At 40.3% G+C, this 24,624-nt stretch overlaps 2 protein-coding genes across 6 annotated transcripts in view; one reads left to right on the top strand and one right to left on the bottom strand.

The window, feature by feature from the left end:
• The first annotated feature begins 2,120 nt into the window (after positions 1–2,120).
• Positions 2,121–24,624, top strand: part of LOC135096711 (TELO2-interacting protein 2-like) — a 23,543-nt gene continuing 1,039 nt past the window's right edge. Inside the window, exons 1-9 of one of the 4 annotated variants that reach the window (XM_063998584.1) lie at positions 11,989–12,088; positions 12,405–12,506; positions 14,308–14,954; positions 15,203–15,325; positions 16,102–16,269; positions 17,565–17,695; positions 19,057–19,144; positions 19,418–19,540; positions 21,466–21,655. In XM_063998584.1, coding sequence (XP_063854654.1) covers positions 14,346–14,954; positions 15,203–15,325; positions 16,102–16,269; positions 17,565–17,695; positions 19,057–19,144; positions 19,418–19,540; positions 21,466–21,655 — 1,432 coding nt within the window. In that variant the 5' untranslated portion in view covers positions 11,989–12,088; positions 12,405–12,506; positions 14,308–14,345. Of the gene's footprint in view, positions 2,225–11,972; positions 12,089–12,404; positions 12,507–14,307; positions 14,955–15,202; positions 15,326–16,101; positions 16,270–17,564; positions 17,696–19,056; positions 19,145–19,417; positions 19,541–21,465; positions 21,656–24,624 lie in introns of those variants that run through there. The other 3 variants (XM_063998627.1, XM_063998540.1, XM_063998471.1) reach the window with 3 other exon arrangements.
• The window catches only part of LOC135096895 (uncharacterized), a 15,378-nt gene continuing 12,929 nt past the window's right edge, over positions 22,176–24,624 (bottom strand). The window contains exon 5 of one of the 2 annotated variants that reach the window (XM_063998703.1): positions 22,176–24,229. In XM_063998703.1, coding sequence (XP_063854773.1) covers positions 23,957–24,229 — 273 coding nt within the window. In that variant the 3' untranslated portion in view covers positions 22,176–23,956. The remainder of the gene's footprint in view (positions 24,230–24,624) is intronic. The other variant, XM_063998730.1, reaches the window with a different exon arrangement.

Below are 24,624 nucleotides of genomic sequence, written 5' to 3'. Positions count from 1 at the left end.
AAACGTTTTGTTTACATTTTTAGTATTGTGAACACCGCTCCTTCTCAAATATTTCTTCGGCAGTCCAGCCCAGTGACCATCTTTGCCTTTCTTTTCTGTCTTCCCACGTTTGCTAGACATTTCACTCACCAGCCTTAGATGACACACTGTCTTGTTGAAGGATATTCAGGTCTGGTGACAGAATCAACATATTGTAAACAGTGGATAGTCAGTGGTTATCTTCCTTATCTCCCCATTCGTAACTGACTGCCTTTTAGTCTCTCTTTATATCTTGTTATCTTCTGTCACTCTTTTCACGACAGATTTTCTCACCTTCCCAGCTGCTAACTTCCCTACTCCCCCAATTCCCTTACGTGGTCCCACTACACAAAACTCACTACTTATTCCTATCCCTATTCTCCCTGTTTACTAATGCAGGAATTGACTAATATGTTTGCTTCACATTCTTTTTACTCTTTACCTCGTTCCAGCTTTTTCGTATGACAGTTTTACTCGAGAAAGGAATATCAAAACCCAAGAACAAAATTGGCCACATCGCTTTTGGAATTCCTCGCCAGCAATGACTGAGCGGGCTTTTGCAACCTTTACTTACACCCTCTCCGAGTCTCTTTCTCATGTAAGAATCATAAAGAAAATCGGCGGAAATACGGTGCTGAGTGCCAGACTGCAAGCCCTTGGGGTACACTTCGCCTTGACCTGCGCGGCCTCTGCCCTTATCCGGCGCTTACTACAGGGCATCCATCCATCCATCCACTCCTCACACCCTCATAGCCAGTCCCACTCCTGCGCGGTGGACGCCACACGCCCCGCCAGCCACTCAGTCCCCACTCGTCCATCCTCGACTGCACTAAATTACACCTTATGGAAAAGACTTCTGACGGCGACCCACAATCTGAAGGTGAGATGTTGATAAGATCAGCTATTGTTTTGCTCTCGCTAGCGGGGCGTGGGAGAGTGGGTGAGTGACGGTGGCAGGGGAAGGATACCTCACTAAGCACCGCCAATAATCCACTCCTACCCTCTTATTTCATTATTTACCGCCTCTTCATTTCATATTGGGAGGAAAAAATATGTGCTACTGCTCTCTTCTGTCGACACCTCCTTCCTCCTCCTCCTCCTCCTCCTCCTCCGAAACCCTTCCTGTTTCTTGTATTCTTATTTCCTCTTCATTTATACTTTTATTCTCATCCCTATTGCATCTTCTTTATTTTCTTCCTTCTTCTTTTTCTTCATCTTCTTTTTCTTCTTGTTCTTCTTGTTCTTCTTCTTCTTCTTATTATTATTATTATTATTATTATTATTATTATTATTATTATTATTATTATTTTTATTATTATTATTATTATTATTGTTATTATTATTATTATTATTATCATTATTATCATTATTATTATTATTAGTAGTAGTAGTAGTAGTAGTAGTAGTAGTAGTAGTAGTAGTAGTAGTATCATCATTATTGTTATTCCTGTTATCATCATCATTATTTTCTATTGGTTATCGTCTTTCTTTTTCTATTTGTATAACGTGTTTGAAAATCCTGCAACCAGCTTGTAACAATACGTCATCTCTATATATCTTCTCACAAGACTCCGTTGTGTACGTGTTTGTTTAAATGGAAACACACACACACACACACACACACACACACACACACACACACACACACACACACACACACACACAGCTCGCCTCCTATATCAGCAATCCCTGCAGCCAGTCATTAGAGGGCAGGTTCGATCGCCCCTCACCGATTCTAATCTTTTGATGCTATAACTGATAAACACAACGAGGCGGCGTGACGAGCGGCGGGAAATGGGCGAGTGTTCTGTGGGGCGGGGCGGGGCGAGGCGAGGCAAGGTGAAGCAAAGGATCAGTGACGTGCTCTGCCTGGCTTTTTGTCTCTCTCTTCCTCTCTCTCTCTCTCTCTCTCCCTTGATTTTACTGACGAGGAAGGAAGAGAAACACGCAGGCAGATACGTTACGAATGCAGCAGTTCTTTGTTTAGTTTATAATAATGACTTGTGGAGTATTTATGTTAGTTGTTCAGGGCAGAATGTGCAGTATTGGTGGCTGGGTGTCATGTTGCTGATTATCTAAGGTCTCTGTTCACTTTCTTTTAGGTTAACCACTTCACGGCCGAGGATTTCCACAAGGCAGTACGTGGAGGATCAATCTCACGCCACAAGTTTAGCAGGAGGTGAAACGCAGCTGCTCATTTGGGCAGGTATGTACTGTTCACTACTTTACTGACTATGCGTAATTCACTCCAGCCACTTATAGGGAAGAAGTGCCGTATTTTTTTTTTTTTTTCTTATTCTTAGTTTATTATAAGTTCGGGTGTTCCATTATCACGAAGAAATTATTAGTGAATGAATGAAAATAATGTACTTAGCGATGTCGCGTAGTAGTAGTAGTAGTAGTAGTAGTAGTAGTTGTTGTAGTAGTAGTAGTAGTAGTAGTAGTAGTAGTAGTAGTAGTAGTAGTAGTACTAGTTGTAGTAGTAGTATTGTTATTGTTGTTGTTGTTGTTGTTGTTGTTGATTTTGGTCATGTATATAGCAGTTGTAACAGCAGTATCAGCGTTGTTTGATGCTCCTGTATTAGTCTTGTTATTGTAGCAGATCCTGCTGCTCTTTTCTGATTTAATGTTGTTTGAAGTTACTGTTGTAAAGTGTGTGTATGTGTGTGTGTGTGTTTTTTTTTTTTTTTTTTTTTTTTATGTAGGAAGGATACTGGCCAAGGGCAACAAAAATCTAATAAAAAAAAATGCCCACTGAAATGCCAGTCCCTAAAAGGGTCAAAGCAGTGGTCAAAAATTGGTGGATAAGTGTCTTGAAACCTCCCTCTTGAAGGAATTCAAGAGGTGTGTGTGTGTGTGTGTGTGTGTGTGTGTGTGTGTGTGTGTGTGTGTGTGTAATAATAATAATAATAATAATAATAATAATAAACGGTTGCGTGTGTGTGTGTGTGTGTGTGTGTGTGTGTGTGTGTGTGTTTCGGTGACAACACCCTCCTGGGTTGGTCTGGGCCGGGACCCGAGCCTTGTGAAAGGTGTGGGGGCGTGGCGGGGTTCCTTCAGCGGCGAGCTGGCCAACTTGTCACTTTAAATGAGTGAGATCAGATGCTATCATTTCGAGGAGCGACTAGAAACAGGAACAAACAAACAAAGGTTAAAGATAATCCACAGAATCGATTATATGAGCGCCTCTTGTCACCGTAATAATACCTTAATGACTTGGATCCGAGCCGCATCACGTCCCCGTTAAGGAGCGCCTGCCGCCCGTGAAGTGTCACCACTCGCTGAGATATAGACGTGTCGACACACACACGCTAATTTGTCCTTCACGTCGCGGCGTGGTGAGGGGCGCCCGCAGCACCGCCACCACCCTGGCGGCGAGTGTCCTCAGGCAACACCTGGACCTGCCGCCGCTGTCTTACACTCAGCCATTTCTTTTTAAAAAGCTATAAGTTTACCTCTCATTTGTCGGGAGAGGATACAGGATTGAAATGTGATTAGTAAGTCGTTCATCAGGGTGATAACATCAAATCCCGGCCGCCCTGAGGGTGCGGGCAGTCGCCACGCTACCTCCAAAGGCCCGCCACCCTCACTCTCGCTTTTATATGGATGCTTCAACAAAAGTCAAATGTTAAGTGTAATTCCAAATCATAATTGTAGGAAGATTCTTTCAACTGTCTTGCCTCGTATTAAGCTGGGTCGCATCCCCAGCTGCCCTCTGTCTCTCTGCCAGGCTCTGATTTGGTGACTGCTGTCTGGCTTCTCCCCTTGCGCTAGACGATAAATCATCTACTCTAGCCTGCACGAAGCATCATACTATGGCCGCCTCATGAGAGGTGTGATAGCTTAGCATCCAAGAGTAAGATGTCAAGAGGAAGCGTCTTCCCGCTGCCGTGGCCGCCGTGTGCCTGACGCAGTGCCAACAGCTGTAATCTCGGACAATTTTTTGCCACTTACATCAAATCTTCCTCTGGGTGATATAAAAAAATTGGCCACGTAATCTTGCAATTGCGTTTATTTTTTTCAGTCCTGGCTGCTCTTTGTTTATTGGCCTGTAATCGTGGAAGATATTTTTTGGATATCAATTTAGGAAATGGCCGGGAGTGGCAGCGATCGACACGTCAAGCGATGAAAAGAACAAAAAAGAATCTTGAAGGTGTTCCATTACTGAGAGTAGAGGGCGGTGGCGACCCTCTCGTGACGGCAGCTCCAGGAAGGGAGGAGGAGGACCCGCGGCCAGAATCAGGCGTAGGCCAGACCTAGCCACACACTGCTGTGGTTGGCAATATTACTGACAATGTTAAGTGAGTGAATGCGTCCGTAATATATAGATGATTTCGAGTGAAAATGCACTGAAAACAGTAATTTACTTCATAAATAACACATGATCTGCCGACAGTCCTGCAGCACAAACGAGGCGTGACATGTAAAGGCAGTCAGTCACTAGGACAACAAATCTAAACATCGGGATGTGGTGACCCGGCTGAGAGTTTCGTTTTGATCGGACAAGAGGCGAGCAGCTTTTACATGAAGTGGCCTTGCTTCAACAAGACATGGTGCACTCGTCATCAATACGCAGACAACGCTTTGAACAGTACGGATGTAAGGAGTCGGATCCAATTTGTTAGGCAATTGTTATAGTTGATGCACTAAGCGCCTCGTCACCAACAAAGTAGCAGCCAGGATGTCATAGTATCAACAAACACTTATAGAATTTTGTGTTCATGATATTCTGAAATACAAAGAAAATTAGTATGTAAAAGAGATAACATATATAATATGCAAAAAAATATGGCTTATATTATGTGAAGGTATGATTTTGCTCAGGGAATTACCTTGTGTTCAGTCATTATAGAAAATGTTTCGTCTGCAGACTACTAGTTTTCCTTCTGCCGTCCAGCCCCAGACAAAGTTTGCTTGGACTTCTGGACAGTGACGTCACGTTCGTAAATACACCACCTTCGATACGGTTCAGTAATGTTCGTCAACAATGTGAACACTGGTCTTTACACACTACTCATTCAACAATTCAACACCTCCCTGGCGCATATCACTCATTTTTACGTAATACTTATTCTATATATTCTAGACACCTCCATTATCCCCATCATAAAATATGGCTCATGAAGTTGTGCGGCACTTAATGTCGTTGCAACACCCAGCCGTCGCCACAGGAAACTGGAATCTTTGTGAATCCCGGCCCTGTCGAGCTCAGCACACATACAGTACACACACCTTGTGCGTGTATCACCTCCCTCTCAGAGATGATGTGAGCCCTGTAGTGGTGTACGAGCATAAACGTAGACCAAAGTAATTCTTCATAAAAACGCAAGAATAATCCCCCATGTAAACAAAAGCGAAGTTTTGAGAAGAACCAATCCATTCACATTAATTTTATGTCACCTTTGCGCACATTTCCTAGCAAATATAATTAAATAATGAATCTTTTCTTGCTCTGATGCAAATGCTCGCTGCAAACACCGAATGGGACGTATCTAAAGTCTTCTATAGTAGGGAAAAATTTATCACAACCAGCCTCGACGAAAGGAGCATATGGGCAATGCTGCGCGTCTCGCACTCGTCGGCAGACGGCATTAAACAAAGCCAACAAGCCTTCATTGTGAAAGTAGACCAATATGTAACTCAGCGTTGTAGTCGAGGCTGTGAGAAGACTTGACCAGGACCTGTAAGAACATATATAAGAATGTAAGGGAAGCTGCAAGAAGCCAGCAGGCCTAGACGTGAGCCTCTATAAAGATATACGAATGTACAGTGCAGTGCCTGTACCCACATGTTATCCAAATCCATAAATTTATCCAGTATTTATTTATTTATTTATTTATTTATTTTCATTTTTATTTATTTTTATTTATTTATTTTATTTATTTTTTATTTTATTTATTTTTTTTATCTCCGTTATCTTCGTTCTCGTCAAAATGGTGATGAGTTCATGTTCGGCGCAAGAAGACCTGTCCTCGTTGCTGCGCCATAACTCGTTCAGTCAGTTGATCGAGAGCCGATCAGTGAGCAAGCGGGTATAAAGTCCAGCAACAATGAAAAAATCAAATTGACATTACTCAAGAAAACAGTAATAGTCAATCTTATTACTTAAAACAGATGATTATATATATATATATATATATATATATATATATATATATATATATATATATATATATATATATATATATATATATATATATATATATATATATATATATATATATATATATGCTAACTTTCTGAATTATTAACTTATTTTTAGAGCATCAGAAAATGCAGGAATATGCAAGAAGCTGATGTGTTCGTAGCTGTCCCCTTTGTAGCTGTCCGCTCTTTGTTTACAAATGAAAGCCTGACTGCTATTAACATTTTACAGGGTATATTTCATCCCTATATTTGGCTATTCTTTTAACCAAGTCTTCAGCCATGTTGTTGTGGACATCAGCGGACACACGAAGAAGGGGACAGCTACGAACACGACACCGGCAAGCCTACACATGGCAGTCCCTATACAGAATATGCATACCAGCATCCGGTCATCATCATTATCCAATTATCCATACATTTATGTAGTTTTCACTTAAATCTCTCTATTGATTAAGCACTATCAACTTGATTACTAAGACTATTCTATATACCTCTCTATTTAAGAACATATTTCTTCATATGTCTTTTCTTATCTATAATTATTTACCGTTCACACTTTCATTTGTGATTCTGCGTAACATATAAAGAATTCACCCAACTTTGCCGACATTCCCAGAGAGTTGGGTAAACTAAGTCGAGAGTAACGCATCTCAAAATAAAGCAGCCGCCGAAGCAACAAAAGTGGTCCAGCTCGATGTTTGTACGTAACTCAATTTGGCGACCTTGTTAAACTGTGAAATAAGAGAGCAGGGTGAGTGAGTGGCGGCGCGCCCGAGATAACGAGCGGAGATTGAGCTGAAAAAGTGGAGTTGTCGCGGCGTCATCTCCAATTCTTGGGTAATAGCAAGGTATACAATCCATCCTGCCACCTGAGTGAGAGAGAGAGAGAGAGAGAGAGAGAGAGAGAGAGAGAGAGAGAGAGAGAGAGAGAATCATAGAAGGCATGCATCTTTGAAACTGTTGTGACCCTACATGAAGAAATAAGAAATAAAGGAAGAAGAAAACAAGAAAGAACAGAAGAGAAGGGGAGAAAAAAGAAGGAAGAAGAAAGCAGAATGAATAAGAAAGGAGTGACAAAAAGAATGAACTCAGTATTCTTATTCTCAAACATTTCGGCTCCTTTATATCGACTAGTTTCAACTGACTCTGGTGAAAGTAATTAGGGTTTTCAAGTGTTTTTTTTTCTTTTTTGTGATTGTTGTGATAGCTTAAACATTATTCTGCTCCAGCAATGCAAAAAACACTTCCGACTTGTCATCTTTGTTGCCTTTGAAATGAGTTCATGAGAGAAAGCAAGACGTTTAAGAACAGGAGCCTTAGTATGATCAGATTTTCCTTGACGTTCGTAAAGACTGAACTGAGTTGGAAATTAACACCAGCTGTGGCTTTCTCCGTAGGGGTCACACGATATAAATGCATTGCTGTCTGTGTGCTTATTCTTCCATACCAGCAAGACAGGACGATCAAAGATACATTGAGATGCACTGCAAAAGCAGAGCAACCAAGCGATACACAGCAGTTCCCACAGTCCAAGATAAACCCAGGGGGCGGACAGGAACTGTAAGGCACATCCGGAAGGGGCTGGACAGAGAAGGGTGTGGAAGCAGTAAGAGTGTTCCCCTGTAGGATAGATAATGACGGTAAGGATCTCCATTATCATTTTATATTTAGGTTAGTTAAGAAGCTGAGCGAGGAACGGTGAAGTAATTAAGGACTCATTAAGAGATAACCGATAATGTTTCTTTTCAAAGACTTCGCTACGTGGCGGCGCCGTGTTCTGGAGGATTCTGAAGCCAAGTGAACACCCTCACGCACCACGCGTCACGCCTCCTCCACGCCAGTGACTGACTCTGGCGTAAGTGCTTTTCTAGTAGCGGTTACACCCGCCAGTTGCTGTCACCCAGTGGGATAATGTGCACCTGCCTCAACCCGCCAGTCACGTTCCTGAGCAACCATTGCGTTGGATCGTGTCCGTGACCCGCGCCCCGCCGCTCCACCAGCAGCAGGTCATTTACGTATATACTTAACCAGCGGCAGTCGTGCCTGCAGCTGCACTTGCCCCGTATGGACACTGAATGGCGTCGCCTGACCTTTGAGCTTGACCCTCGTGACTGATCGGAACATAACGTGACCATTCCACCGGCCAGCCAACAACTAGCTGCCAAGCTGTCACTTCCGCCCGCTGCACCCGCCACCTGCTTCGGGCCAATTTCCAATGATACTTCGTACTGGGGCGACGGCAGAAACGACGATGCACTTCCCGTGACCCTTCAGAAACTTGCTGTCGGGGCGTGAGCTGCTCAGTACAGAGCTGAAGTGACGTCCTGGCTTGATTTATTAGTGAGCTTTTCAGTCATCATACCTCGCCTCCGATAAGTGTGGTGTGTATATTATCGTATGCCTTATTTATTGTTGTAGTGCTACCGCTAGTTATTCTGCTTTCCTTAATGATCAAGTTAAGCTATGGAAAGTCCAGAATATGAAAGTCTTTTCCATGACTCTTGCCTGTGGACACAACGTGGAAAATTACTTGGATGGACAAGGCGATGGCGGGGCTTGAAGGAGAAGTGAGGAGAGTGATAGGACGTCATGGAGAGCGACAGATGTGGCTTTCGTGTGGTGATGATTGATCCTTACCTCGCCGCTTCTCGATCCGCCCGTCATGCCCCCCTTCCCTCAACACTTACAGCACCTGCGGCTGCTCCTCCCTCGGCGATCTCTGGCAGTCCGTCCTCCGCCTCGCCTGCCTTTCCCACACCTTGACGCCTCCTGCACATCAACACCTAGAGCTCTCATCTCTTGGTCTTGATGCGCATGAGGCTCCTCTTGTGGGGAGAGAACATAAGCAGAAGACAAAAAATAATAATAATAATTGCAAAAGTCACTGTTTACCTCCGCATTTAATCCCCTTTGGTAATGTAATGAAGGAGCAGGAGGAGCCAAATTATATCACAGTCACCTTGTTTCATCGGCGCTACACAGGAGTGATTCTTCGAGTACAGGCAGTATTAGTGGTGGAGGGAGCCGTGACGAGCAGCGCGACCAGCAGCAAGGTGTGGACTCATCAGGATGGTACACACTTGAATACTGCGTACTTCACCTCCAGACACACACACACACACACACACACACACCCTGACAACTGCTTCATCAACGCTAATGACGCCCACAACATGACCTTTGCTTCTTCCCTCTTACTTCAACTCGTACACCTCCATTTGCTTTCTTTGCCACTAATTAACCTTCCCTCTCATTCCTCCTTCTGAGTTCTTTTATCATTCCTCCTCCTCCTCCTCCCCTATTTCTTTTGTTCCTTTCTCCACACTCACCTCTTCCCCCACTCCCTGCTTCTCCCTTCCCTTCCCGCCCAGCACCCAGCCTCACTCCTCGCCTCGCCGGGCCTCCCTTAAGCTTCCCCAGCTCAAGCGACGTACTGTTGTTGGATAAATGAAAGTCCCGATAACATCTAGGGAATTAGGACAGGCGAAGCAGCGATGGTATCAGTGTGTCATTAGCCCTCCCCTCTGTCACCCCCGAAGACTGCCCACCCCCACCAGACCCCGCCACCACCGCCCGCCGGTCTCTCCATACATTTAATTGAGGACTGGATGATATACTGAGCGGTGAGGCCAGATTGCGTCTCCTCCAGGGTATAGTATTGTCTCTCTTCATATTTAGAGTGGGTTTGTACCGCGCGTTTTCTTTCAGGCGCGGAGGAGGAAGCTTGGCGGAGATGAACTGTGTCGTGTGTGGTTATGAGATCCGATGTTTTTTTTTTTTTTTTTTTTTTCTTATATTTTTACTCTCTCTCTCTCTCTCTCTCTCTCTCTCTCTCTCTCTCTCTCTCTCTCTCTCTCTCTCTCTCTCTCTCTCTCTCTCTTCACTCCTTATTTGTGAGGTAACGATGATATTGTTGTAGTGATAAAATGATACTTTAATCTCTTTTCATTTCTCCCTTTTGTTTATTTATTTTTCTCTCTCTCCGATTTTTTTTTTCTTTTATTTTCCCTGTCTTGCGTCTGCATTTTTCTTTATTCCCTTCAACTCTCTCTCTCTCTCTCTCTCTCTCTCTCTCTCTCTCTCTCTCTCTCTCTCTCTCTCTCTCTCTCTCTCTCTCTCTCTCTCTCTCTCTCTCTCTCTCTCATACCCAGCCTCTGAGAACATTCATTTGAGTGAGTAAGGCTGACTCATCACTGTTTTTGGGAACATTCCTTATACAGTATATAGGCGCGATTCATATTAAATGTTATTCGTTAAACATGCCTCAATACTAACGCTCTCGGACACCATTTAACAGCAAATATATGGCAGGCCTGAGATACAGGTCTATTGTGAACACGTGCAGCAGAGCCAAAGGAATTTTGTGTGTGTTGCAGAAGAGGAGGATGTGTGTGTGGTCGGCCTCCCTTCTGAAGCCTCTCGTTCCATTCTGGCATCCTTCTTGAACACTTCCAAGAGTTCATGATGATGCTGATGCCAGCTTCATCTTTGTGGCTACCCTGAGAGGCGCCTCCAGATTTCTCTAAGGGTCTCTCCTGATAATTGATATAAAAGATAGGAAAGACCTGACCAAGGCACCACCGGTGCCAGTCAGCAGCATGTTTCCACTACCATATCAACAGTGCCAGTACCGCCACCAGGAGTAAATTGCTGCTGCAGGTAACAGTGCTGTTGCTGCTACTGATGTTGATCGAAGAGCATCATCATCCATACAGGAGATTCGACATCTGTCAGTAAGATGAAAGAGAAAATACACTGCTCCCTCCTCACTCACTTTACGATATGCGTGTGAGTTTAATATACTCGTTTTAATATACTACACAAATTTATTATGTTGTATTTTGATTTAAGTTTGAACTAATTTATTACATGGTAATTTTTCTTTCAAAAACATCTTTTCCCATTGTGCACTCTTTTATGCACTGGCCTTGTCACGTATCCTTCCATGTACCCCATTATTTCCAAGTACCTTTTGAAAAAAATCAAGCACTATAGCTTGCACCATGCGCCCAGTTGACTAACATTGCTATGATTATTATTTATTCTCATTCCTTACTCTCTCTCACTTCTCGAAAAATTTAATTCTCATTTTCAGTCAGTCTCATTCTGTTTATCAATCCTCAGAAATGTTCTTACTTACTTTGGCATTTTATCTTTCCCTGATTTTCACATTTACGTTTGAGTTCTCTCTCACTCACGCCAATGCACGCGTTACTTGAAGGCTTGTATGTAATATGAGTGTGTCTGTGATGCGGGTGTTGTTACGCCGGTGTTGTCTATACTGAGGTATTCGAGGTGTGATATTGGTACTCGTTTTAGATTGACTTTATTTTCGAAATTGCTTAAGGACAACCGACCTCCATCCGAACACAAGGTTCGATTTATACTGTAACTCTGTAAGGCACCTCTGGAGTACTCTGCTTGGAAAATATTGTACCACTTATTTAACTTGCAAACTTGTAAGAATGTTTTTATCTTGCAGTTTTATGCCGGGGAAGAAAAAAATTTAGTTGGTAGTAATGTAGCCTAAATAATAGTGAGGAAGTACAGTACAGTGCTAAGAGGCATAGCTCTCTCTCTCTCTCTCTCTCTCTCTCTCTCTCTCTCTCTCTCTCTCTCTCTCTCTCTCTCTCTCTCTCTCTCTCTCTCTCTCTCTCTCTCTCTCTCTCTCTCTCTCTCTCTCTCTCTCTGAATGGCATCATGCTATGCAATTTTTAAAATGTTTATTTGGCATTCGTATATCATCATAAGTATTTAATAATTTTCTGTAAATAAAGGCTTCCTAAAATCACACTGAGCCCGTTATCCCTTGCTTGCCCGCACGCCGCCATGTTTAAATGCCCTACCAGGTGGTGGCTACTTCTTTGTTTACGTTCACGGAAAAGGAGGTTCCTCGCCGACCACAGACAAGACAGGCTCTGAGGTGTGTACAGAGTATGGATGCCCACTGTGTGCTTCTGCTGGTGTAAAGGAAATGCACGTATTAAATCAGATATTGCTTAAATAGATGACAACTAACGCAGGATGTCAATTCAAGGATCGTGTGTGTCAGGGTTGTGCTGGTAGGCTTGTTTTTCAATAATTATTGTGCTGCCTATAACATTATGATATCAAGCCAAGCATTCCCCGTTAATTTGATGTGTTTCACGTACCTCAGATATTTATCACCACAAAGGAATACTGAAGTACTAAACTGTTACGCCAAACCAAACATTAGTCATTATATTGATGTGTTTCAGGTGTAGCTGATGCTAATCTACACAAATAACAAGACACTGAAACTAGATTCTTCCCTTGCTCATCCTAGCACTGTGAAGGACCAGGTGGAGCCTCAGTTTGGGGTGCGTCACACAGGGCATACGGTGGGGGGTGGAGGGGCACTGATCATCCAGTTGTCAAGCCAGATTTAATAACCTTCATTTTTGTCATTCTTGCTGGTAAACGGATTTGCATGGCCCCATACATATTTTGAAAACGGGAAATTTCTAGCCTAACTTAATTTTACCTAACCTAACCAGACTTGTGGGGCCAGGGCTTCACTCCCATGAACCCCCTTAAGAACACTAACCTAACCTAACCAAACTGATGGGTATTGATCTCCCATCCACTGTACCTAACCTACCCTTGGGTGCTTTGCCACCCTTGGACTCCCCATAAAACACTAACCTAACCTACATAATCTTACTTAATCTAACCAGGGGTGTGGTGAACCCCACTTAAGGACACTAACCTAACCTAACTGTATACCATAAATTAGTGGAAGGTCCAGTGTGTGGTTGGTCAACTTCCTTTCCTGCATCCTCATAGGGTGCTGACACCACCGAGAGTTCAGCACTCAAACAATGCAATCTTGAGAAATGCACACCGTCACCATGCTTATGGAACTACGCAATAAAATCTCAGTATTTAAATTTGCATCCATTGCTCTCAGCTGCCATTGTGACACTGAATATCCTTGACTGGTGATTGGCCAAAAATAATTTATGTAATGGCTAAAATTAAATGACTGTGACATTCTAATACATCATTAAAAAGACAGCTTTCACTGGCTGAATGAAAGAGATACAAGTGAGCATGCACCATTCCATTGTGGAAACCAACATACTAACATGCACTACTGATGGAGCCAGCTCAGGGTGAGAGAGAGAAAATTGAGATAAATCTAGAACTCAATTTGCAAGTTGTTTATTATATACAGTAGTGGTGTAACTATTAGAAATATTCCAAATTATGTGATCTACATCTTGAGCATGATTGTAAGTGCCAGTGAAGTATTGTGTTGAACTGCACTGGAACCCATATTTTCTAGGAGGCTAGTTGGCAGTCACAATAAAATGCTACAAATCTTTCTTAAATACCTAGCTAACCTGATGGATAGAATAACATTAATATTCAAATCAGGTAAGGTTAAGTAAAAAATAGCAATCCCTAGGTAGTTGAAAAGGGTTATGGTCTTCTTTGTATTGTAAGGTTGGGGAAGAAAGCTCTTAGAAATTATATGGAGAGTCATTCATCTTTCCGGTTTCTCAGATGCCTGGGTGTTTTCACTTTATAGCAATTTACCCTCTATCATTTATATCACCAACTCTATTATTATTATTCTTTTTTTCAGAAACAGACTTAAATTAACCCTGTAGCTGTTTCAGTGTTAATAGTTTTATATTGGTTATTTATAACGTTCTGTAACATATTCTATAAATAGTCTTATTATTCACTTCATCTAAATTTCAGCCAGAAAGAAAAAAATAAGTATTGAATTCCTAAAATAATAAGGGGTTACTGTCCTGTTGTCTCTATCCACATGTGTTTGTGTCCTCTAACTTAAGACTTCACATTAATGAAAGAAGAAATACATTCATCTAAGTAGGTAAGGTTAACTAGTTGTACTAGTTACTACTTCTTTGGACCTTGGTCATAATGGATTGCCATAGTAGATCTTCCTTCTTCATCTTACTTTTCTGTGTCTTCTTCTGATACATCAGTCACCCACATCTTCCCTCAGTGTATCCATAAACATTCTCTTTGGGCCTCATTTTTTCTTACAGCCTGGTGGGTCTGTCTTCAGCATACTTTTCCCCCACTGTCTTAGCATGTGGCTCATGTCATATTGCTCACTGTTCTAATACTACATAATCTTTGCAGGTCCTGTATGCTGCAAATTGTAGATCAAGTTTACAAAAATGTCTTCAAGAGATGAAAAAATTTTGGAACTCGTTGAAAAATTAAGTAATACTGATAAAAAACTTGATGAAGATGAGCTCACCTCAATCTTGACCAAGACCTATACCTTGTGTCGAGTGCCCCCTCTGCCAGACCCCAATGTGCCCTACAGTGCCGCAGACTTTGCAGGTGTTGCAAGTGAAGCAGAAATCAACCTTAGTATTGTATTAAAATTACTGAACTGTGTATCTGTTGCAAGAAGTAAACACAATCAACAGTTTAGTCATGGGTTTGTGAGGTATATTGTGGTCACTTGTCTCTTGGCTGCTTGTGAGTACTGTGATCAAAGTTATGAATGGAGTAGTTCTGAAACAGCTGATGTGTCTAGGAAAATAATGAACAAGTTGTGTGACTTGTGTGGGTGTGGTACAGTGACAGACCTCCTCAATCCACAAAGGAATTCAGCTGAAACACAAAGTTGTGGTAACAAAAGTGTTTTGGTTAAGGATACAAGTCAAGACTTCATGAAATCCACCTTGCAAAGATTGAGTGAGATGTTAAACAAAAGTAACTGGAGGATGTATCCCTCTTTGAAGATGACATATTGGTGGATTTTAAGAAACACATGTGTAAGTGAATGGCCTCATCTTGATAGTTAAGCTCTTTAGTCATTACATAACTTAATTACCTTAGTAGGAAGATGAAGAACCCACAGTTAGTACCCTAGGATCAAATGTGATAAATCTTGATCAATCAGGGATTACAATACCTGAAATTTTTGGATATTTTTGTTTGATGGAATTTTTGGTTTTAGTGAAAAATATTCCTAAAACAATGCTCTGTGCTTTTTTAGCTGAGTCCAGAATTAATCTTTCAGAAGGATGATTTAGGGGAGCACTTGGTTCTCCTGTTGCCTCCAGCACTCTTCATAGTGGATGACTGGGAAGACAGGAACAAACTCCTTGGCATCCAATGTCTCCATCATATTTTAGAAAACACTGTAAGTCCTGATGTCAACTGTATTTGTGAGTGTGTGTGTACTTGCATGCGTGTGTATGTGTAAATGCCTTGATGTGTAGTTGTAGGACATTCAGAGTCAACTAAATTTCACTTGGGCCATAGTGATCATTATGGTCTGGTTGGTGAGATTAATAGTTCCATCAGAGTTTCAATGCCTCTTTGTTCCATCTCATGGATTAGTCCAGTCATAGTAAAGTTGTGAAAGTTGTCAGAGACTAAATGGTATAATTTCTAGAAGAAAATAAGCCATTAATAGATAACCAGCATGACTTCATCCCTGGCTAACTTACTAGATTTCTTTAATGATATATCATTCCAGGCTTCTAATCTCTTCTAGTGTGTACTCATGACCCTTCCTCCCACATCATCCATTAATAGAACTCTCCCTTTAAGCATTTCCTGCTCTGAATAGCTAACAGATTGAAAGATAATCAAAATAAAGTAAGAACAACTTATGGATTGTACAAGAAGACAGGACAGATGGAGCACAAGGTGGATAAATGACTAGTTTTGCAAGAATAGCTTAAAATAGACAGAAACAGGAATGAATGGAGAAATTTGGGGGAGCCTTTGTCAAATGATGGAATTGTATAGACTAATGATGATTGTGTTGTTAGGTTGTAAGAATAGTAGCTTTGTTATCATTAGAAGTAATTGTAATTTGGGCAGAAAAGCATGTTATATAATTTCTAGGAGCTCAAGTTATGCATTCGTTGATGTGCAGAATTCTGACAGTGTCCTTTGTGCTTCAATCAGGTGGGTTCAGAGCTGCGCTGGTATGGTCGAGCAGCTGTCATATATGATGCCCTGAAGCCCCTGCTGTATTCGAGGGAGTCTAAGGTATTATCCAGCCTGTACCCAACCATCATAAAGGTGGCAGAGATCTTAGAGGCTGATCCTGCTAAGGCTGAAAAACTGGAACATGTAAGTCCTATCAACTTCTCTCCTCTGACTGACTGTCTTCAGCATCTCTCATTGCCACATTGTTGTATCTCTTGCTATCTTCTACTGCTGTTTTCACATTAACTGCCCTTCTGATCCTGCTAACAGCTTGCCTCCCCTCCTCCTGTGTGGCCTCACAACACAAGGCTTTCTTCTTTTTCTCATCCTTATTCTGTCCACCTCTCTAATGCAAGAGTTAACCTGTATTTTCAATCATTTATCCCTTTTTCTGGTAAACTCTGGAACTCCGTGCCTGCTTCTGTATTTCCTCCTTCCTATCACTTGAACTCTCTAGAATAAGCTTTGAAGACAGTTATCCTCTGAATTTGGATAACCCTTTTGACCTGTTTCTGGGATGCACTCTAGTGGGCCTTCTTTTCTCCAAATTTTTGTTGCTTGTGGCCAGTGCCCCTCTCACTTTAAAAAAGTTGTTCGTGTGTGTGTGTGTGTGAGTGTGTGTGCTATTGCTTGCGAATGCTCCATATTTACCTGATTGTGGCTAAAATGTGGCTGTGGTGCATATAAGGTTATCCTGAAGCTTTTTTTCTGGTGTACTTATCTTTTCATGCAAGTCATTTCAAGCTTATGGGATCCATGCTGCTCTCATGATCTCTGAGATTGTTGAGGTTTTCCTTTCTGGTGAAAAGGAAGTATTGTAAGGAAAAAGGTTGGCAGCAGGCCTACCCTTCTGTGGAGCATTAGATCAGCACATCCCATTTCAGGGGCAGTAACTAGGATAGGGTAAAAAATAATGAGTTCAAACTTAATAAAGTTGATTATAAAAACTAGATAGGAAGGAATTGGTTCTCAAATAGAGTGGGAGATGAATGGAATAGACTCAATAAGCTTTGGAAGTAGACCATGTGTAGGCCTGATGGCTTCTTATTTTCTTATGTTATGTTCTTTGCCTCTATTCATTTTAATTTTGTTCTTGATATAAGTACATCTCTTATGCATCTCACCTTCAATGTTATGTGCATGCTGACAATTATACGTGTGAGTGCGTGCATTGATATGTGAGTGCTTGCAGACATGCCTACATTTATATATTCAGAATTTCTCTCTCTCTCTCTCTCTCTCTCTCTCTCTCTCTCTCTCTCTCTCTCTCTCTCTCTCTCTCTCTCTCTCTCTCTCTCTCTCTCTCTCTCTCTCTCTCTCTCTCTCTCTCTCTCTCTCTCTCTCTCTCTCTCTCTCTCTCTCTCTCTCTCTCTCTCTCTCTCTCTCTCTCTCTCTGCATATTCAAGATTTGATGTGTAATAGTACTACTCATCCTGCAGGACAGCACTCTTGACTTCATCATGCAGCAGTTGCTACAAGAGATGGCTTATGAGCAGAAGTTGTGTCTGCGCTCAGTGTACACTGCTGCTCTTCCTCTGCTTGTACTGGCCTTAAATTTGTTTGCTGTAAGGTAAGAGACTGACCTAAAAAATATTTCTCAGTATGTCATTATCATTAATATATATTTCAAACTCATTGCTTGACTTAAGTAACTCTAGATCCGAAAAGAAATTAATGCATCAGTTAAAAAAGAAACATCAAGAGAAGTTCTCATCACTCAGTAATGCACCATGCAAGTCATGTAACCTGTCCTGTACCTTGATACAGACATCCTCATCTTATTATACATTTCAGGAACCATGTTACATTGTTTTTGGGAATACCTAACTCGTAACAAACAGATGAATTGGGATTCCAGTTTGATTGAGGGTGTTTTAGCCACTGCTAATTCTCGTTAAGGTCAAATAAAAGATGTATTATAAGGGTACTTGCCTTAGTAAATTCACCACATGCAAGACTAGCCAGCAGCCTAAAGCATGAAGGTATCAGGATGTCATTGTAGAGTCATGCTCTGCCCCAGTGCTACAGTTCCTGCCATCACCAGCATTATTGTGTATATACCTGGATACTTTTATCCAGTATTAGCAAGCTATAATAATATTTGGGAGAACAGAGTCTGTCATTACCTTTAATCGGACACTGTAGCTCATCATGAGCTTATAATATTTACATTAATACTGTTTTTTTTTTTTTTTTAATACAAAAACTGCTTTATATTCTTATACATTGCTTGAAAGTATTATGCACCTTTGTTATGCTCTCATCAAACTGTAATTATAGTTTACTTTTCCTAATACTTACATGCTCAGAATTTGTGAAGCAATGTGCCATTTCCAGGCATGCATCATAGATGAAAGAAAAGGAGGCATGATGAGTCTACAAATTATGCATATACTCAACACACTGTATATTTTATTCCTTATTGCTACTGAGAAACAAATCCTCTTCTGATGGAGCAGAGACAAGGGAGTGGCAACAACATTGTGACACCTTTATGTGTCTGGCAGTTGGCTGGGTCTTACATGCATTGATTTACAAGGGTAAATGGCTTTATTATCCACTTTTGTTACTTAACTATAGTGACAAATATTAGCAGAGTGTCTGAAACACACTGTCAAATTATTATCCCAATTTATCAGTTTGTTCAGAATTATTCCCAAAAAATTATGTAACACAGCCCTGGGAAGACATAGCAGATCAGTGTTAATAAAGTGCTTTTGTTGATTTTCTGTTGTTCACTATATTGTTTTCCATACATGTTTTAAAAATATGTGATTTGGTAATAACTTGTAGATTTTTCAATAATTTTCTATGCTTCATGATTCTCGAAGAATTAGTGAAGGATGTAGACAAAATACCATCATGCATACATCAGGTGTGTGTGTGTGTGTGTCCCACTGTATTCTCTCTCTTTCTTTCTCTCTCTCTCAGGTGGTCTAAGGAATTAATGGATGTCTGTGAAGATTATTTAGCAACATTTGAAGGACCATCAGCACAGGACAGAATAAATATTTTGAAGTTAAGTACTTAATTGAAAATACAATTACTTCTTGAACTATTTGAATGTTTACTCCAACTGCAGCCACTCACAACAGTTACTCACACACACACACACACACACACACCAGAACAATTTCCTCTTGCTCCTATCTGTGCATCTCATCCTTCTCCATTCTAGTCCTCTTATTCTTCCAGTTAGTTCATAAATGATAAATGCTTAAATTTGCACCAAAAGATACTATTCCATAACAATATTAAGATGTATAATTTGACAAGATAAAATGTTGTACAGGCCCTGCAGTACTATGTGAAGGCTTGCTGGCCACAAGTTCACTACCATGCCATGCACATACTGAAGATGGCAGTGCGCCTTCTGTATGATGTGACTGAGGAAGACTGTGGCATAGAGGCAGAGGTTAGTTAATCCATGTTCTTGATGTTTTTGCATTTTATTAAATTTGAATGTTTACCAAAATTATTCTCAGAGGAAACCTGCTGCTGGATGGTTTAATGAAGCCCTGTTCCCAACATTGGCAAATTTTGATGGAGATTCCTCTACAACTCCGCTGCAACTTCCTGAACATCAACTTTTTAGCGAATGTGTTTTCACTCGTGCTTTGTCAGTGTGCTGCGAACGCACTACAAACTTTTCGTGACTGTGTTGCAACATCAACACAAATCTGCTGCGACTATGGAAAACATTGCGAATGCAGTGCAACTCACTGATAGAATATATATATATATATATATATATATATATATATATATATATATATATATATATATATATATATATATATATATATATATATATATATATATATATATATATATATATATATATATAAGAGAAGCTTATAACCCTTTTTATGTGTATGTCATCAGGATGCTTCCACAGCAAAGTGAATTAGAATTTTACCAGCTTGAGTTGGACCTTAAGCTGGAGGAGATTGAAGTCGATCCAGCTTTGAATAGATGACGAAAGACTAGAAAGGAGAAACAAAAGAAAGAAGGTTTGTTGGACAAAACCATGGCTTCTTAGGTGACAAGAGTTTGGCCATTATGACAGTCTGATAAAATAACTTGCTGTGAAGGGTGTGCAAAGTTTTATAGTTAACCTGCAGATGTCCAAGGAGATGTTTGACAAAGTAGTCACCAGAATTATTTACAGGGAAGTGTCAGTCCACTGCCACATGACCAGAGCACAAAGGTGTGAGGGACATGTAGCACAGGTTGCTATCTTGGCAAATCCACTGCAACTGTGCTGCAAACACAGCAAACTGGCTGTAACACAGCTGTGAATCTGTTGTAACACCAGCATCAGTGCTGCAACAGTACTACAACACCACAGTGTATGTGTTACAACTCTCAGCTGTGGCAACTCCACTGCCAATGTTTTGAACAATCCAAGACATTTGTTCGCTGTTGTCTGGCAAATGAGCTGCAACTCAGCGCACTCAGGCAACTCTGTTGCGAATCTATGTTATCTGGAAGGCAAAACGTTTGCCTTCCAGATTTGCCAATGTGGGAACGAGGCTTTAGTCTTTCATCCCCTCTAGTGAACTCTGAAAACTTTCCAGCCCCGTAAGGGAAATAAGGATGTTAAAGAAAATGATGGTGATGAATGAGCCAAAGGAAATTGTTGATTTCCTATCCTATGGGTAAAAGATTGAACATGATGTGATGAATACAAAAGGTGTGACAGCTGCCTTCAAAGGATCTAGCCATTATGCTTCACTAATAAAAAAGGGGTTACAGATGAAAATTTAGAAAGAAAATTAATTAAAGAAGGTTAGGGTTGAGATGTTAAAATATATAAGAATAAAATCAGTGGCTGCATTGCTTAATAATGAGTGGGAGAAGTAAATTTTGATATTAGTACTAATATTCTTTGTGAAACCCCTTTGAAAGATATATCTAGTTGGATGCAACATAATTATGGAAATGAAAGTAATGAAATTGGGAAAGAAGAAAGGAAGTAATGAAATTGGGAAAGAAGGAAGGATTTTAATTGTTGATATGGTTAGCAAGGTGTACTGGGTTTGCAAGATATGGTCACAATTTACAAGTAAGATGGGTGGAAATGGGACAAAAACAGCCTTGCCACCCATTCTGAGATAGTAATGAAGAACTTAGAATATCTATCATCTAGGTACACAAATTTGGGATATAAATGTAGAGAAAATATAATATATCTTAACGTGTGTTAGGAAAGGTGTAAAACTTATGAGTTGCCTTATAAGGAGGCTAAAGTCAGAATGTGGGAAGAGATCTGTAGAGCCCTGTCATTATGGAGAAGTGGTTCATGGTTACAAAATTGATGAGTTTTTTTGTCTTCAGAGTGTTGAGGTTATAATGCAAGAAGTACAAGGTCTTGTTGTGCTCCTGCATGCAGCTGCTCCCAACACAGTACGAGAATTGTGCCGAGGCTTGCAGGATGTTGCTGTCCATCCACAGTGTGAGGTGGTGCTTCAGAGCCTGCATGCAGTCACCCTGGAAGATGTAAAGGAAGACTCCCGCACTTCCAGAGGTGAGTCGCTCCTTGCATTGCACTTTGGCTTTGAGACAGGCTTTAAAGGATGTAACCATTTTTAACAGTGTTGAGTATGATGGTACTCTTTTGTCACTTATCCAGGAGATAAGAGAGTAAATAACTTACAAAGTGCTGTGCCAAGCAGTTAGGTACAGTTCTAAATGCCAAATGCAAATGTGAATTAAAAGGTACAAAGTTCTAAATGCCAAATGCAAATGTGAATTAAAGGGACGGAAAGTATTATGTACTTCATTGATTAGATGTGGAGAATAGACATAAGTCATTGGGAGTGGAAGTCAAGTAAGTTAAAAAGTATTGCAACCTTGAAAAGTTGTCACAAGATCAGCAAATGAGTGTACACCAGATTGGGATCATTGCCAAGCTCTCCACTCATCTGTATGCAGCATTGCTTCATACAGGTGTCAAGTAATCAATATAACTAATTTATATATTTACTTATTTATTCTATTCATCTTTTTAGAATAGGATCTTTTAGTGGGTATAATGAAAAACATGCTTGCAATAAATATTTGATTCACAAAGTGCAAGTAATATCACCAGACATATTCATGCCTGCAAAAATTTCCTCCAGCACTCGTACATGTTGAAGCACCAGGGTGCTCTCATTGTAGCATCACATATGGGAAAGTAGAAAAGTACAGCACTCAACCTTCATAACTTGTTACATAAAAGCTATGCTGCATAAGCTTGCTCAACATCAAAAACCTCATTTATTCATTTTGAATGTCATGGCTAAGAAAGAATTGTTTACACATCATTTATGAATGGATCTAAAAATTGATCCATGTTGCATTGTTTTTGTTCCCCTCAATATTCAAAATATTTCCAAAATCACATTGCTTTTAATAAGATTATCATCACCACTTAAAAACCTATAAATACAGGAGAAAGTTAAAGCATACATACTTTCTATAAGGAAATAACTAATTTTTTTGTAACTAAACCACCATATATATTGGGAATGCAGAAAGTAGGAACTTATTAACAAACCATCTACATCTGAATATTTCTACCAGTCTATATGTGGACAATACAAAGTCAGGTTGTTTTATCCAAATTATCTTGTATACCATCAATGTGAAAATGTCATCACATGGCAAAGGTTTTTGCCAAACCAAAGAAATCAAACCATAGTCAACTAACAAGACTAAATGATTTATCAAACATAAATTTTGAATCATTCATGGTACACCCTTATCTATAAAGTCATTATTGATTTTCCTTAAAATGTTTGAGGTGGCTAAAGTCCTGAGCTCTGGAAGGCTTACAGGCAGCAAAGCTTTGCCTTACTTGAAGCACCTTGTGAACAACATGAGAAGAAAAAAGCAAATAAACATATCACAGCTTTGTCCAGGAAATTCAGTTTTCTGTGATGTGCTTGTTATGCCTTGTTATTTTTCTAATTAATCACCTGATATAAGTAGACTTACATCATATTTTTGGTGAGGAAATGTATATTTTTCCTGGCTTTACTTGCACATCTAAGATCCAATGTAATACTGCTAACACTGCACTTATCTGTACATGGGAAATTTATACAACCCACACTGCAGGCTTTTTTTTAATTCCCTTAATTTCATTGCAAGTAACTTGTGACCACTACTAGTTGACCCAGTACAAGATTTGCTCCCCACCATGGGCATTTCTAACATTGCTTGCCAGAACAATCATTTTCATCACACAGTTCATTATAAACTCAGCAGAAAATATTGGTATTTTTGATTCATAGAATTTCTGTAAGTTTTAACTAGTGGCCATTTTTTATCACAAATAAATCAAATGTCCTGGAATTCACACTTGAACCAGTTTATTATAACTGCAGTAGTGCAATGGAATAAAAAAATATTTTCACTCCCCAAGTACAGTTCTGATTTTTGAGCAAATAATCACAAAATAATCACAAAAGTTTTTATTTCACTCACATTTGAGAGGAAAGATGCTGCTTTATGTAAATAATTCAAGAAAATGTTTCATATGATATGTATAAAAATGTACATACTTTCTCCACTTGAAAGCACATGAACTTTATAAAACATCAACACTATAGTAAATGAGTATTTTGTTAGAGTAGCACTGCACTATTTCACAGGTTCCAAGAAACTATGGTAGTGTGTCCTCCATGTTCAGGGAGTCACATAACTCGTGCAAACAAGTTTTGCTTGGACCATCAGCACTTCACAGTTGCTTATGGGAGTAAACACTCACTTCAATATTCTGTATAGTTCAGAGGAACACCATTTACATATATAGTATATTTAGAAAAGTCTAGCACACAGCTCAAGACAGGGGTGGAGATTCTGCCTGTCTCTGGTCCCACTGGTCATCTTGACAGATAACATTCAAGGGTTTGATCTCCTCAATATTGTAGATGTGCCCACCAGGGTGTCTGTAGTTGGGATTCTTTTCTTCAGAAGTATTTCTTATGCTTATATCACTCAGGAGGGCACCTTTAGTGAGTGGTGGGTGGCAGCAGATTGATGAGTGAGTGAGGGCTGCTGAACCTCCCCCAGGGTACAGGGCAGCCTTTAAGTAATGTTCCCCTAGCACCTGCTGGAAAATACAAGCAATAAGTAGCTAAAACATATCATGTAATAATTAGTACATAGAACAGGAATGATGATATAGACTTTTGAGACTGCATGGGCAAGATATGGACAGTTACAAGTTAACTATAAATTTTGTGTTGGGATATACTGCAAGTGATTTGTCTGCTGTATGAATAGAACTGCCCTTCTTTTTTGCCTTGGTTATTAAATATTTAAAAGGATGGGTGCTGTGAGGGTAATGAATATAAGAATGTCAGGAGGAGTTGGAGTCTGATGAATACTGATAGTGGGTAATTCAGAGGAGATTCAGACATACTACCAGTTATGTACTAGAGAGAAAAAAAAATGAATGAAAGAAGGAGGGTTTATAATGTGAGGGGCTGTGATGAGCAACTGTGG

This window comes from Scylla paramamosain, chromosome 1 (genome assembly GCF_035594125.1).
Source record: "Scylla paramamosain isolate STU-SP2022 chromosome 1, ASM3559412v1, whole genome shotgun sequence".
NCBI lineage: Eukaryota > Metazoa > Arthropoda > Malacostraca > Decapoda > Portunidae > Scylla > Scylla paramamosain.
Note: the sequence above shows the minus strand (reverse complement) of the source record. Positions and strands in the feature narration are given on the sequence as shown.